Below are 15,665 nucleotides of genomic sequence, written 5' to 3' on the forward strand. Positions count from 1 at the left end.
GTAGGCCCTTTCGTCACCATCTGAAATTCTGCCAACAATGGTTATATCATCAACGTATTTATAGATGGCAATTGAGCAATGCCTATTCACACAGTCATGGGTGCAGAGAGAGTAGAGTGGTGGGCCAAGCACCCACCCCTGAGGTGCACCAGTGTTAATTGTCAGCAAGGTGGTGATGTTATTTCCGATCTGCTAGTTTAAAAGTAATTTTCATTTTTGCCTTTTAAAGGTACGCTTGTTTTCTGGAACCTGTTCAATGGTGGACAGCTCTATGGTACTTTCACTGCTGTAAGTTACATTGTATTTCAGAGCTCCAAGTTGGCAAAGATGCATACATTACTATAAAGAGCTGAAGTGTCTTTAGTTCCTTGCGGATAATCTGTATAAAAGACAATGTCAATCTCAATGCGATGCTTTGAACAGACCAAATATGAAAGATCTGTCACAAATATATTCTAAAAGTATCTCCTGCATCTAATAGAATAAGCATATCTTCTTGTATTAGTATGCTTTTTGTCTTCTTAAATGATTAGAAATGTAGATTTTTTTCTTTGGAGTGTATTCTGAGAAAAAAATAGCAATTGTGCTGAGGTTTTAATTTGATTTATTTAATTCCATTGCGAATTGAAGTACTTTGGGCCAAATAAATCATTTCGATGAATAATATGCTACAGTGCCTTGGCAATAAGGCAATCCTGACTTGATAGGAAACGTGCCACTCTAAATGCGCAAAGCTGTGCTATATAATTTGTTCAGACAGATTTGTGCAATGAAGAGTTCTGCTTAATGCAGGCAAATGTTTTAGAAGGCTTCACAGTACATTTTTGACATAATTCGTTTAATTCAAGCATTTTATAATCCTTAAATTGAATCCATTTGAAACAGTATTATTTCTGAAGAGAACAAAACATAAAATGAACTTCTGTCTTAAGGGATAGCAGTTATAAACAGATTACGTTACTGCGAACTTCCACTCATTCTATTACTGCAGAGATAAGATGATCCCGCATTACAGACATTTGGTTTCTGGAAATTTGTCCTTACAGAATTTACAGATCATGAACAAAACCTATGAGAAGTGGAGTGAATGCCATTGTCACAGAATGTATGTGGGTGGGGTGTGGAATGCAAGTAAATCAACACAATTTTTTTTCAACTCGCATTTCTTGATGACACGCCCTGCCAGTATAGAAAACCACTGTATGGCCTATTTTCTAGGACATCAAACCTTTATTGCCCACCCCTCCATAATGTGGGGTCATATCATAAAATGGCTTGCCCCTGTATCCCAAGCAGAGCACAGTAACAAAATAAGAAATGTGAAATTTTGAATGTAGGCTTGATTGAGTATAAGGATACACACTACATTTTTTCTATTAGCATAGGATACCCTCCATAGCTTAAAGGGGACCTGTTTTTAATGTTCCCCATAGAAGATGAATAGAATTATGAAGTCTATTTTTGAGGTACTAAGTCCTTCAATAGACTTTTGGCCATTTGAACCTCAAATTTGTACTCTCCAGTTAGCCAGGAAACAAAGAAAGAATTGAACGTCTTTCATGTTTTTTTTTCTTTGTTTCATGGCTATCTGGAGAATACAAATTTCAGAGTTGTATATGGATACATGCTCTTTGAAAGAGAAGCTACAAATCTGTGCACCAAGTTTCTATGGAATGTTTAGTGTGACATCAAAGAAATGTCTCAAGTACTATTACAGAGACTGTCTACAAAGCATCATATATTTGGGAAAATGTTAAATAAATAATTATATTTGAAAAAAATATGTTAACATTTGGTTAAAGGTTAATATGCAGATTGAGCCAGTGGTGAAGAATGCAAATGCAATGTTAGCATTCACTTAGAGAGGACTAAGATATAAAAGGAAGTTTGTAATGCTAAGGCTTTGTAAGCACCACTGAGGCCTTACTTGGAGTATTGTAAGCAGTTTTAGGCCCCGTACCTAAGAAAGGATGTGCTGACATTGGAGAGGGTTCAAAGGAGGTTCATAAAAATGATTCTAGGAATAAAGGGTTTATCTTATGAGGAGTTATTGTTGGCTCTAGGGCTTTACTCGCTGGAATTTAGAAAAATGAGGGGATCTCATCCAAACCTATCGAACGTTGAAAGTCCTAGAGTGGACATAGAGAGGATATTTCCTATCGTGAGGGCATCTAGGATCAGGAGGCACAGCCTCAGAATAGAGGGCTGACCATTTAGAAAGGAAATGAGGAAGAATTTCTTTAGTCAGAGAATGGTGAATCTTTAAAATTGACTGCCACAGGCGGCTATGGAGGCCAGGTCATTGACTGACTTTAAGGCGGAAATTGCTAGGGTCTTGATTCGTCAAGGCATGAAAGGTTATGGGGAGAAGGTAGGGGAGTGGGGCTGGGAGGGAAATAGCTATGCGTAATGCCGGAGCAGTCTTGATAGGCTGAATGGCCCAATTCTGCTCCTATGTTGTATGGTTCTACGGTCTAAAACATTGAAATAATTATGTTTGTATGTGAGTGCATTTGACAGGTGAGCCAATGTAAGAGAGTCTGCTTTGTATTTGCACAAATTAGGAAATAGGGAAGTTGCAAAAAAAAAGTCTTAACAGGAATGATTTCAATGAAAAACCTGGGCCAAATTGTTACATTATTTCATAATCTGATGCAAGCAGTTGACCTAAATGTCACTCAATAGTATTTGAATTGCTAATGATTGTGTGAAAGTGCAATTTTGGCACCCAAAAATGACAGTGTTCAAGCTATGAATGAAGACTCCCATGTAATGCTTCATGCACAATCTGTACAATATAAGTTTATTGACAGTATGACAGACATTGCTGAGACTGCATGGTTTTGTGTTCAATTTTTTAACTCTGCTACCACTTGGTGGGACATCACACAATCTTGAATCAAAGAAGAACCAGAATTTGGGTCCACAAATACTAATCAATAGCACAAGATTATCAGTTCAAAATGTACTACCTCATGACTACAGTAATGACTGGTAATGCTCTTGGGGAAAATGTCTTCAAACCTTAATAGCCAATTATCCCGTCTGATCCACCTATTCAGTTCAACAACCTTTAGTTCCCTGATCAACGTCATTTTGCTATAAGCACTAACATGGCACAAGTACAATCATTAGAAGTTATTGGACTTAATCTCAAAGCTCGGTTCTCTTCCCATGATCAGCTGTATGTCAACTGGTCCTGAGTTAGATATGAAAATAATCTATACAATTTTACATTAGATCAAAAAGAAACGTGGTGTATTCTGAGCATCTACTGATATTTTTTGTGCTTGTGATGGTGTATTCTGATGCACTTTGACAGTGAAATAAAGTAATTTTGCACATTATGCTAGGTACACACTATATGTATTTAAAGAGAAATACATTAAATTAGATTTTTATGCACACATTTATTTTCACCGTATGCTTTTATTGGTAACTTTAGATAAACAACATAATTTTAACCCCTGTAATTATATTATTCATGAAATGATTATATATTTAAGTTGTATTTTATTTCACTTACAAAGTGTGTTATAAAACCAATTACACAGAAATAAATTGAAAGCATCATGATTACTGTCATAATAATCTGAGCAATGCCTTTATCCAGTCACCAACAAATATGTTAAACATTAGTTTATGATAGAATAAAGGAAGGGAGAGTGAGGAGTTGATAGAGAGGAGTTATAGGCAGGTGGTCACACCGGGGCCACGGGAGGCAGACCAGTGGGTCACGGTTAGGAGGGGGAAGGGGAAGAGTCAGGTAATAGAGAGTACCCCGGTGGCTGTGCCCCTTAACAATAGGTACTCCTGTTTGAATACTGTTGGGGGGGACAGCTTACCCGGGGGAAGCGACAGTGGCCGTGCCTCCGGCACAGAGACCGGCCCTGTAGCTCAGAAGGGTAGGGAAAGGAAGAGGAGGGCAGTTGTGATAGGGGACTTGATAGTAAGGGGGTCAGATAGGCGATTCTGTGGACGCAGTCCAGAGACCCGGATAGTAGTTTGCCTCCCTGGTGCCAGGGTCCGGGATATCTCTGATCGTGTCCAAGATATCCTGAAGTGGGAGGGTGAGGAGCCAGAGGTCGTGGTACATATAGGTACCAATGACATAGGTAGGAAAAGGGAAGAGGTCCTGAAAGGAGAATATAGGGAGCTAGGAAGGGAGTTGAGAAAAAGGACCGCGAAGGTAGTAATCTCGGGATTACTGCCTGTGCCACGCGACAGTGAGAGTAGGAATGCGATGAGGTGGAGGATAAATGCGTGGCTGAGGGATTGGAGCAGGAGGCAGGGATTCAAGTTTTTGGATCATTGGGACCTCTTTTGGCGCAGGCGTGACCTGTACAAAAAGGACGGGTTACACTTGAATCCTGGGGGGACCAATATCTAGGCAGGGAGATTAGCGAGGGCTACTGAGGTGACTTTAAACTAGAATGGTTGGGGGGTGGGAATCAAATTAAAGAGGCTAGGCGAGAGGAGGTTAGTTCACAACAGGGGGATGGGAACCAGTGCAGAGAGACAGAGGGGTGTAAAGTGAGGGTAGAAGCAAAAAGTAGTAAGGAGAAAAGTAAAAGTGGCAGGCCGACAAATCCAGGGCAAGCATCAAAAAGGGCCACTTTTCAACATAATTGTATAAGGGCTAAGAGAGTTGTAAAAGAGCGCCTGAAGGCTTTGTGTGTCAATGCAAGGAGCATTCGTAATGAGGTGGATGAATTGAAAGTGCAGATTGTTATTAATGATTATGATATAGTTGGGATCACAGAGACATGGCTCCAGGGTGACCAAGGATGGGAGCTCAACGTTCAGGGATGTTCAATATTCAGGAGGGATAGACATGAAAGAAAAGGAGGTGGGGTGGCGTTTTGCTGGTTAAAGAGGAGATTAATGCAATAGAAAGGAAGGACATAAGCCGGGAAGATGTGGAATCGATACGGGTAGAGCTGCATAACACTAAGGGGCAGAAAACACTGGTGGGAGTTGTGTACAGGCCACCTAACAGTAGTACTGAGGTCGGGGATGGTATTTAACAGGAAATTAGAAATGTGTGCAATAAAGGAACAGCAGTTATAATGGGTGACTTCAATCTACATGTAGATTGGGTGAACCAAATTGGTAAAGGTGCTGAGGAAGAGGATTTCTTGGAATGTATGCGGGATGGTTTTTTGAACCAACATGTGGAGGAACCAACTAGAGAGCAGGCTATTCTGGACTGGGTTTTGAGCAATGAGGAAGGGTTAATTAGCAATCTTGTCGTGAGAGGCCCCTTGGGTAAGAGTGACCATAATATGGTGGAATTCTTCATTAGGATGGAGAGTGACATAGTTAATTCAGAAACAAAGGTTCTGAACTTAAAGAGGAGTAACTTTGAAGGTATGAGACATGAATTAGCTAAGATAGACTGGCAAATGACACCTAAAAGATTGACGGTGGATATGCAATGGCAAGCATTTAAAGATTGCATGGATGAACTACAACAATTGTTCATCCCAGTTTGGCAAAAGAATAAATCAAGGAAGGTAGTGCATCCGTGGCTGACAAGAGAAATTAGGGATAGTATCAATTCCAAAGAAGAAGCATACAAATTAGCCAGAAAAAGTGGCTCACCTGAGGACTGGGAGAAATTCAGAGTTCAGCAGTGGAGGACAAAGGGCTTAATTAGGAAGGGGAAAAAAGATTGAGAGAAAACTGGCGGGGAACATAAAAACTGACTGTAAAAGCTTTTATAGATATGTAAAAAGGAAAAGACTGGTAAAGACAAATGTAGGTCCCCTACAGACAGAAACAGGTGAATTGATTATGGGGAGAAAGGACATGGCAGACCAATTGAATAATTACTTTGGTTCTGTCTTCACTAAGGAGGACATAAATAATCTTCCAGAAGTAGTAGGGGACAGAGGGTCCAGTGAGATGGAGGAACTGAGCGAAATACATGTTAGTAGGGAAGTGGTGTTAGGTAGATTGAAGGGATTAAAGGCAGATAAATCCCCAGGGCCAGATGGTCTGCATCCCAGAATGCTTAAGGAAGTAGCCCAAGAAATAGTGGATGCATTAGTGATAATTTTTCAAAACTCGTTAGATTCTGGACTAGTTCCTGAGGATTGGAGGGTGGCTAATGTAACTCCACTTTTTAAAAAAGGAGGGAGAGAGAAACCAGGGAATTATAGACCAGTTAGCCTAACGTTGGTGGTGGGGAAACTGCTGGAGTCAGTTATCAAAGATATGATAACAGCACATTTGGAAAGCGGTGAAATCATCGGATAAAGTCAGCATGGATTTGTGAAAGGAAAATCATGTCTGATGAATCTCATAGAATTTTTTGAGGATGTAAATAGTAGAGTGGATAGGAGAGAACCAGTGGATGTGGTATATTTGGATTTTCAAAAGGCTTTTGACAAGGTCCCACACAGGAGATTAGTGTGCAAACTTAAAGCACACGGTTTTGGGGGTAAGGTATTGATGTGGATAGAGAATTGGTTGGCAGACAGGAAGCAAAGAGTGGGAATAAACGGGACCTTTTCAGAATGGCAGGCAGTCATAGTGGGGTACCACAAGGCTCAGTGCTGGGACCCCAGTTGTTTACAATATATATTAATGACTTGAATGAGGGAATTAAATGCAGTATCTCCAAGTTTGCGGATGACATGAAGCTGGGCGGCAGTGTTAGCTGTGAGGAGGATGCTAAGAGGATGCAGGGTGACTTGGATAGGTTGGGTGAGTGTGCAAATTCATGGCAGATGCAATTTAATGTGGATAAATGTGAAGTTATCCACTTTGGTGGCAAAAATAGGAAAACAGATTATTATCTGAATGGTGGCCAATTAGGAAAAGGGGAGGTGCAACGAGACCTGGGTGTCATTATACACCAGTCATTGAAAGTGGGCATGCAGGTACAGCAGGCGGTGAAAAAGGCGAATGGTATGCTGGCATTTATAGCAAGAGGATTCGAGTACAGGAGCAGGGAGGTACTACTGCAGTTGTACAAGGCCTTGGTGAGACCACACCTGGAGTATTGTGTGCAGTTTTGGTCCCCTAATCTGAGGAAAGACATCCTTGCCATAGAGGGAGTACAAAGAAGGTTCACCAGATTGATTCCTGGGATGGCAGGACTTTCATATGAAGAAAGACTGGATGAACTAGGCTTGTAATCGTTGGAATTTAGAAGATTGAGGGGGGATCTGATTGAAACGTATAAAATCCTAAAGGGATTGGGCAGGCTAGATGCAGGAAGATTGTTCCCGATGTTGGGGAAGTCCAGAACGAGGGGTCACAGTTTGAGGATAAAGGCGAAACCTTTTAGGACTGAGATTAGGAAAAACTTCTTCACACAGAAAGCGGTGAATCTGTGGAATTCTCTGCCACGGGAAACAGTTGAGGCCAGTTCATTGGCTATATTTAAGAGGGAGTTAGATATGGCCCTTGTGGCTAGGGAGATCAGAGGGTATGGAGGGAAGGCTGGTGCAGGGTTCTGAGTTGGATGATCAGCCATGATCATAATAAATGGTGGTGCAAGCTTGAAGGGCCGAATGGCCTACTCCTGCACCTATTTTCTATGTTTTCTATGTCTATTTTACTCTTGTCTACTCAATGTGAGTAATACAAGGTCAGGTTTTTTTGAGGGGACATTTTATCATTAGGACTATATAGCTATTTTAACAATAAGTTTCAAGGACCATTCCCTTTGAGCTTCATGATATTAGCCACAGTCCATAGTCCTTCACCTGCTTGATTGTTCCTGTAGTTTTCCCACTGCCTTTGGCTGAAGGCTTCACGTGAACCACTTATCTGATGCCAGGGAGTTAAAGGATCCTGGGTTTTCTACTGTGTCATCAGTGACATTTTCTCCCTCATCACATAGCCTACCTGGAGATAGATTTTTCCCGTTTCCTTTTCCCCCTTTTTTCATTCCCCACTCCAGCTCCCTTCTTACCTCTTCTCTTCTCCGGTCTGCCTATCAGCTCCCTTAGATGCCCCTCCTCCTTCCCTTTCTCCCATGATCTACTCTCCTCTCCTTTCAGATTCTTCCTCCTCCATCCCTTTACCTTTTCCACCTTCTTCCCCTCCCCCAAACACCTGGCTTCACCTAGCACCTTCCAGCTTGTATTCCCTCCTCTCCTTCCATCTCCTTATTCTGGCTTCTTCTCCTTCCTTTCCAGTCCTGAAGCAGTGTCTCAGCCTGAAACGTCAACTGTTTATTCATTTCCATAGATGCTACCTGACCTGCTGAGTTCCTCCAGCATTTGTATGTGTTACTGATGATAGACACTGTGCACTTTTTTTCAATAATACAAGGAAGCAGTGTTTAGAAAATGTCTGAAAAAAGTGCTATATCTGCTTCACCACACTATTCATGCAATACAACTTTCAACATTCTGAAATTGATAATGTGCTTCCATCTTTTTAGTCCAGAGTGAAGTCTCAGATAAGTAGTCTTGGTGCATCAACCAATGACTCTTTACTTTACACTGCGGATTACGTTGGATATATCTATGTTTACAGTATAAAGGATTATGCTGTTCAAGGACCAGGAACAGATCCACCAAAAAGTAAGAATTTGAGATGCTCCATTGTTCCAAAAAGTATATATTTCCAAATTTTGAATATCCCTTGAGGTGGTATGTTTGTAATTTTTATTCTGCTACTAAACAGCATGGAACTGTCTCAGAGCTGCTTGTTGTTGTATTTTACTACTATGTCATATTCTCATTGTTTTGATCCAGACAAAGATGGTACTTTGTTGTAAACATTAAATTTAAAAAATAATTGTTTAGGTTTGCTAGACAATAAATGATTTGTTATGTAAAATTATTCATCAGATTATTTAATTAGATAAATGTTTGATTTTGTCAGTTTAAAAATACCCTAAAGTCTGCCAGATGGGAGTGAAGGACTGAATCATCTTCAGAATAACTGTGGTAAACTATATATATGTTGTAACTGGTTAACTGTCTGGACACGCCCCTCTGCTGACTGCCCCCGTGGCTCCTCCCTCGGAATCCTGTATAAAGGTGTTTCGCCTTGCCCTTCCCCCTCAGCCCGGGGGCAGACACTCACTATGGAGGTCGTATTGTACAGCGAATAAAAGCCTTTCAGTATTTTACCCAACCTCAGTCTTTTGGAGTTATTGAAGGTGCGCTTCAATAACAAACAGTTATCATGAGATCAATGACTGAACTTTACTGCTGGCATTTTCAGTAACCCTCTACATTTCCCCGACTTGCTGTATTTGTCCTTTTATCCATTCACATTACAATTATTATAGATATGGAGCACCTTTGTTCTATCACAATTCTGTAGTCAGAAGAAACAATTTGCATTTGTAAAACACTTTACATATACTGAGGATATCCCAAAATATTTAAAAGCCTAGGGGTATTTATTAGGTTAGTCAGTGGCAAAATGTTCCTCTCCACCTTCACATTTCCATAGTTAATTTAAGCCTTAGTCCTTAATTCTTTGCTTTTCTAAACCCTTGCTTATAAATTCATAAGCCTCAATTAAATCTCCCCTCAGCACCAAAGAAAATAAGTTCAAACTTTGTCAATGGTTGCATTCCCTACTACTGGTAACAACCTCATATATTGCCTCTGTCCCCTCTCCTGTGTGAGTGTATACGTTAATGTCATTACAAGAATTGTATACTGTATTGAGCAGAAGGTAAACAGCATTTTACACAGTTTTTGATTCACTTCTGTTTTATGTTCCAAGCTACAAAGGAAAGCATCATTCCAAGTATACGTTAACCATCTTATCTGTGGAAGCATGTGCCTCTTCATATCCCCTCTAAATCTCTTTCCCCTTACTATAAATTTAATCTACCTGTGTGCGAACAAAAACATTCCTCGACTCTACCCAGTCCATAGCCATCGTCATTTCATATACTTCAAACACATCCCTTCTTAACCTCCTTGCTCTAGGGGGATCATACCCAGCTTCTCCAGACTCACCTAATAACTGAACTGCTTCATCCCAGATAATGTTCTCTGCATTCTTCTCCAGCATTATTACCTCCTCCCTGCAACATGGTGACCAGGACTCCACCCAGTACTCCAGCTGAGGTGTGACAAGGTTTTGTAAAATGGAAACGTAACCCCTCTGCCTCTGTATTCAGTGCCCTTACTATTGAAGGCCCATATCCTCTATGCCTTCCTGAACATCTTGCCTCCTTTAAGGACATATGAAATTGTATTCCAAGATTCCTCTATTCTTTAATACTCACTAAGACCCTACCATTCATGGTGTATGTCCTAGCCTTATTAGGACTACCGAAATCCATCACCTTACACTAAATTCCCCTGTCATTTCTCAGCCCATTTCACCAACACATTAATATTTTGATAACAGAATGAGTCCGGCTTCCATACTGTCAACAACTCTACATTCATCATGAACTTATCTTGCCACCTGGCCCACATCCATAGGTTATAAACAGCAAGGTTCCCACTCTGAATCTTAGTGGCACCTGGGCATCTAATTGCAAAACCAGCCCTCTACTATCACCTCTGCCTTCTATTGCCAAACTAATTTTGGATCTAACTTCCATAGGCCCTAACCTATGGGGCCAGTCTCCTATGGGAGCCTTACTAAATTCCATGTGAATCTCATCTGCTGCCCTGCCCTCATTGATAAACTTTATTACCTCATCAAAGAATTCAACCAATTGGCTGGACAAAATGTACGTTTGAGAAAACTATTGTATGTTCCCTGTCATTAATTAGACCCTGCATTTCCAGTTGACCCTTAACCCTCTCTCTGAGAACTGTTTCCAGCATCTTCCCTCCCACTGTTGTTAGGCTCACACGGTTACCTCGATGTCTGTAGTTGTAATTTATAGTTTTTCAAGATATTGCTCTGCCCTGCTGCCACAAAACAAATTTCACAACCTATGCCAGTGATATTAAATCTCTTTGATTACCAGGCTTTTCCCTGCTGCCTTTCTTGAAAAGGGGCGAAGCCACATTTGTCCTCCAGTCACTTGGTGCCTCACTTGTGTCCAGGGAAGATATAAAATTCTCAGCCTGACCACCAGCAATCTCTCCCTTTGCCCACCTTTACAGCCTGGAATAAATACCATTCAGTCCTTAGGAATTATCCACTTCTAAACCCAGTAAGGCTTAGTACCTCTTTCCTTATTTATGGGAACATATATTCTTGTGCCTGGTTTACGCTCCACAATTATACTAATTCACTCTTCTGCAGATTGAATTCCGTAAACTAGGGTACATCACGTGACTGTTTTATGTCATGTTCTAAATCATGACGTGGTATTTAAATCTTAATGATTAACATACATAACAAAAAGCTTGAGAAATACAATTGAGCTCCATGGCCTTCCAAACTCAAAACATGATCAGTAATGTTGTTTTCTCCTGTTACTGAGGCAATTTTGGAACTGAATATTTTTAACTTGGATTACATGGGTTTTTACTGTTTTGACCAACTTGCCCCACCCACCCTTACCCTCAGCTACGAAGTAGCAGTTTTGCTATTCATCATTATTGTTGGAAGAAAAACATCCTGTAGGAACACGTTTCCATTTGTAGGGGTTCACTCTGCGAAAAAGCACAACGTGGATGGTTTTCTCCAAACGCAGCTCCACTGATTGGTTGTGGATGTCAAATCTTCTAAATCGCATTGATTTTTTTGCTTTCATTTTTTTTACATCACATGTTAGATGTGCTGTGTGCAGAGAAAAAGCATTGTGTAATGAGATAAAGGCTGAATATTAAATTTTGTTAGTACTAACTTAACTGCCTTGTCTTTTTCATTGTGCTATAGTTCTTAACTACTGGAGAGCCCATGTAAGCAGTATTACTTGGTAAGTATGCAAAGTATACTTTGCTTTAAGTTCTAAAAACCTCCATTTCTTTTAGTTTAATGATAATAAGTTTTAATTTTTTTTTGTTCCAGCATGGAACTGATAGAAGAACAAAATTTGATGGTGACTTCTGCTTTTGAGGGTACTGTACGACTGTGGAGCATGGATGGTGAATTAATTGGTAACAAAACTCTAATTGTTGATCTCGTGTTCTGCTAACTAAAATATCATGAAATAGTAAACATTCAGATGTAACGTTGAACAATTGCAATAGTTTGATGTGAATATTAAAGGTGTAAAATGAAAAAAGTCGCAGTTATCAGCAGCCAGATTTCAAGGCACTTATTAGCTAATCATTTAAAAAAGTATTATTATTGTTATTAGCCATTCAAACACAACAAACTTTCACAATAATCTGATGCACAAAATAGATATAAAGAACCAGAGTTATCGGGCTTATGAAGCGGTACAAAATTTAACCATCTAGAAATCAAACAGAACAGAAATCTGCAGGTCTCTGCCTGTGTGTTGCACTTGGTAAAACGTCACCTGCTCTCATTGGGATTTAACTCCCTGACATGATGGCATCAAGTTTTAACAATGGGTCTCCTTTGCCTACTTCCCTCCCTTCCCAGTCCTTGCCCCCGTTGCTCCAAACGTACATTCTGAAGAGGTTTAGATGATCAATCTTGCGCCCTCCTTACTGAGAATGAGACTGTCCATTACACTTTTGGGGGCTCTAATCATCCTGACTTCTGAAGCAATTTCCCTGCCTTTGTTTTGCTCTCCCCATTATATCTATTTGCTACCTGTATCCCTTTGCTTTCTCCTCCCTGCCATCTGCTTCTTCCCCTATTTCCTTGCTGTGGCTATTCCCCTTTCTCTTGCTGTTCTCTCCACGCTCCCTGTATATCTTTGTTATGTCTTCCTCTTCTCATTCCACTGCCATTTTCACAAACCTTTTCATCTCGTTCTCCTCCAAGTCCATATTTTAATAATTGTTTGATTGAAAATATATTGCAAAATTTAAGAAGCTTAATCTTATTCCTGGAATTAAACTGTTTTAAAAAAAGGGCTTGTTTATCTGACAGTTTGAAAGTATATAATCTTGTAATCGTTCTCGCGTATTAATATGCCTGTTTAACATGTTTTCTCGATTTTTTTTTCCTTAAGGTACTTTTGGGCAGCCACAGCCATGGGACATTTATGCTCCTGCGTCATGGATGCACCCAATGGTTCCCTATGAGATCCTGGTTGATCCACTCAGCTTGCCCATTCACCCGCTGTTGGAAGAAGAGGCCTCCGTAACACAACATGTCAATTTAAGCCAAAGTGAAGAAAACAAACAGATTATGACATCGAAGGTTTGGAGATGGTTTGAAAGGCCAATGAAAATAACATAGTACATCTAAAATATCTACAGTTATTGTAAATCATGGATTTCCACAAAGTGCACCGGTTTCCTCTCAAAGGCACCCCAATAGGTTGACAAGCCACTATGACTTGCCCCTGGTGATGATGGGCATAGAAGAGAGAGGAGGTAGTGGGAATATAATTGAAGGAAAGGGACTCCTGGGTCTATTCTGAGGGCCAGCATGCACTTAATGAGTTGAATGGACCCCTCTGTCATAAGAACTATTTATATGAGGAATATTTTATTTCATAGTGAGTTTTATTGCAAACTATCTATAATAACTTAGATAATAGATAGAATTGTATTTTTTAATAAAATACAATTATTTTATTCTATTCCATTTCATAATTCAATCTTTTTTTATACATGATTGTTTTGGAATATAGGATACTATGATCATATTACTATGATTTAAATGTAATGTAATTCGTATTATTTACTTGTATCCTTATGAATTTTGTATTTGTATTCATGTAATTTATGTAATATCAATAAAAATATTGAAAAGAAAAGTGCTGAGATGGAGGTAAAATTAGTTCAAATCACTGGATAGAAATTTAAAGTAATTTTTCATGCTTCTTAGCGATGTACAGGTAGTGTACAAATGTTAATAATGAAATCCTCTTTTGTCAAAATATACATTAAATATGGTCTAATTCATTGATATCACAAAAATAGATCAATGTAAAAAATTGAAGATATTATGAGAACTTAAAACAGCTTGTGAGCAGTAAAATAAGGCTAAGCAGTCTTCTTGCATTCTGTATTTTAGAATCTTCAACACAGTTCTTCAAAAGTGATCATTTCAGATGAAGAGATCAAAGAAAAAATAAAGAAGATGACATCCCAAAACAATCTTGGGAAAAGGTAATACCTTTGGTTTTGAGATTGTGTTGCCTAGAAATTTAACTTTTCCCGTATTCGGTGTAATGCTACTGTCAAACTCAAAGATCCCACAAAAAAAACTTAATATTTTAGCAACACACATCAAAGTTGCTGGTGAACACAGCAGGCCAGGCAGCATCTCTAGGAAGAGGTACAGTCAACGTTTTAGGCCGAGACCCTTCGTCAGGACTAACTGAAGGAAGAGCTAGTAAGAGATTTGAAAGTAAGCTAGTAAGAGATGTCTGCTCCTGGTGCACGGTCTGGGGGTTTTCTATATTTTGTCTGCTCCTGGTGCACGGTCTGGGGTTCTCTATATTTTGTCTACTCCTGGTGCACGGTCTGGGGTTTTCTGTATTTTGTCTGCTCCTGCTGTATGGTCTGGGGGTTTTCTATATTTTGTCTACTCCTGGTGCATGGTCTGGGGTTTTCTGTATTTTGTCTGCTCCTGCTGTATGGTCTGGGGGTTCTCTGTATTTTGTCTGCTCCTAGTGCACGGTCTGGGGTTTTCTATATTTTGTCTGCTCCTGGTGCACGGTCTGGGGTTCTCTATATTTTGTCTACTCCTGGTGCACGGTCTGGGGTTCTCTATATTTTGTCTGCTCCTGGTGCACGGTCTGGGGGTTTTCTGTATTTTGTCTGCTCCTGCTGTATGGTCTGGGGGTTTTCTATATTTTGTCTGCTCCTGCTGTATGGTCTGGGGGTTTTCTGTATTTTGTCTGCTCCTGGTGCACGGTCTGGGGGTTTCTCTATATTTTGTCTGCTCCTGGTGCACGGTCTGGGGGTTTTCTATATTTTGTCTGCTCCTGGTGCACGGTCTGGGGTTCTCTATATTTTGTCTGCTCCTGGTGCACGGTCTGGGGGTTTTCTGTATTTTGTCTGCTCCTGCTGTATGGTCTGGGGGTTTTCTATATTTTGTCTGCTCCTAGTGCATGGTCTGGGGTTCTCTATATTTTGAGCTGCCCCTAGCGCCAGGTACAAAACGTGAATGATCACCACCCTGAGATTGGCAGAAGTCAGTAGCAATGTTGCACTTCTTCAAGGAAGCATTGAGCATGCAACATTTTCTTTTCCATCTGGTGATTTCGCATGATAGGGGTGAGAGTACTATTTGGAAAGAATGGAGCCAACTCAGTCATAGGGCCTCAGTGCCTGAGGTAGGTATCCAGATCTCAGAAGTTCCTTAGTAGACCATTAGTTTAATGCCAGGTCAGAGGTCATGATATAGAGACATAGAAACATAGAAAATAGGTGCAGGAGTAGGCCATTCGGCCCTTCGAGCCTGCACCGCCATTTATTATGATCATGGCTGATCATCCAACTCAGAACCCCGCTCCAGCCTTCCCTCCATACCCGCTGATCCCCGTAGCCAAAAGGCCATATCTAACTCCCTCTTAAATATAGCCAATGAACTGGCCTCAACTGTTTCCTGTGGCAGAGAATTCCACAGATTCACCACTCTCTGTGTGAAGAAGTTTTTCCTAATCTCAGTCCTAAAAGGCTTCCCCTTTATCCTCAAACTGTGACCCCTTGTTCTGGACTTCCCCAACATTG

At 40.4% G+C, this 15,665-nt stretch overlaps 1 protein-coding gene across 3 annotated transcripts in view; it reads left to right on the forward strand.

The window, feature by feature from the left end:
- Positions 1-15,665, forward strand: part of wdr95 (WD40 repeat domain 95) — a 138,639-nt gene that overhangs the window by 114,388 nt on the left and 8,586 nt on the right. For all 3 annotated transcript variants that reach the window (XM_063054272.1, XM_063054274.1, XM_063054275.1), the window contains 6 exons: positions 230-288; positions 8,402-8,543; positions 11,776-11,815; positions 11,908-11,996; positions 12,989-13,179; positions 14,002-14,096. In XM_063054272.1, the coding sequence (XP_062910342.1) occupies positions 230-288; positions 8,402-8,543; positions 11,776-11,815; positions 11,908-11,996; positions 12,989-13,179; positions 14,002-14,096 (616 nt within the window). The remainder of the gene's footprint in view (positions 1-229; positions 289-8,401; positions 8,544-11,775; positions 11,816-11,907; positions 11,997-12,988; positions 13,180-14,001; positions 14,097-15,665) is intronic.

The sequence above is a fragment of the Mobula hypostoma genome, chromosome 7 (assembly GCF_963921235.1).
Source record: "Mobula hypostoma chromosome 7, sMobHyp1.1, whole genome shotgun sequence".
Lineage (NCBI taxonomy): Eukaryota > Metazoa > Chordata > Chondrichthyes > Myliobatiformes > Myliobatidae > Mobula > Mobula hypostoma.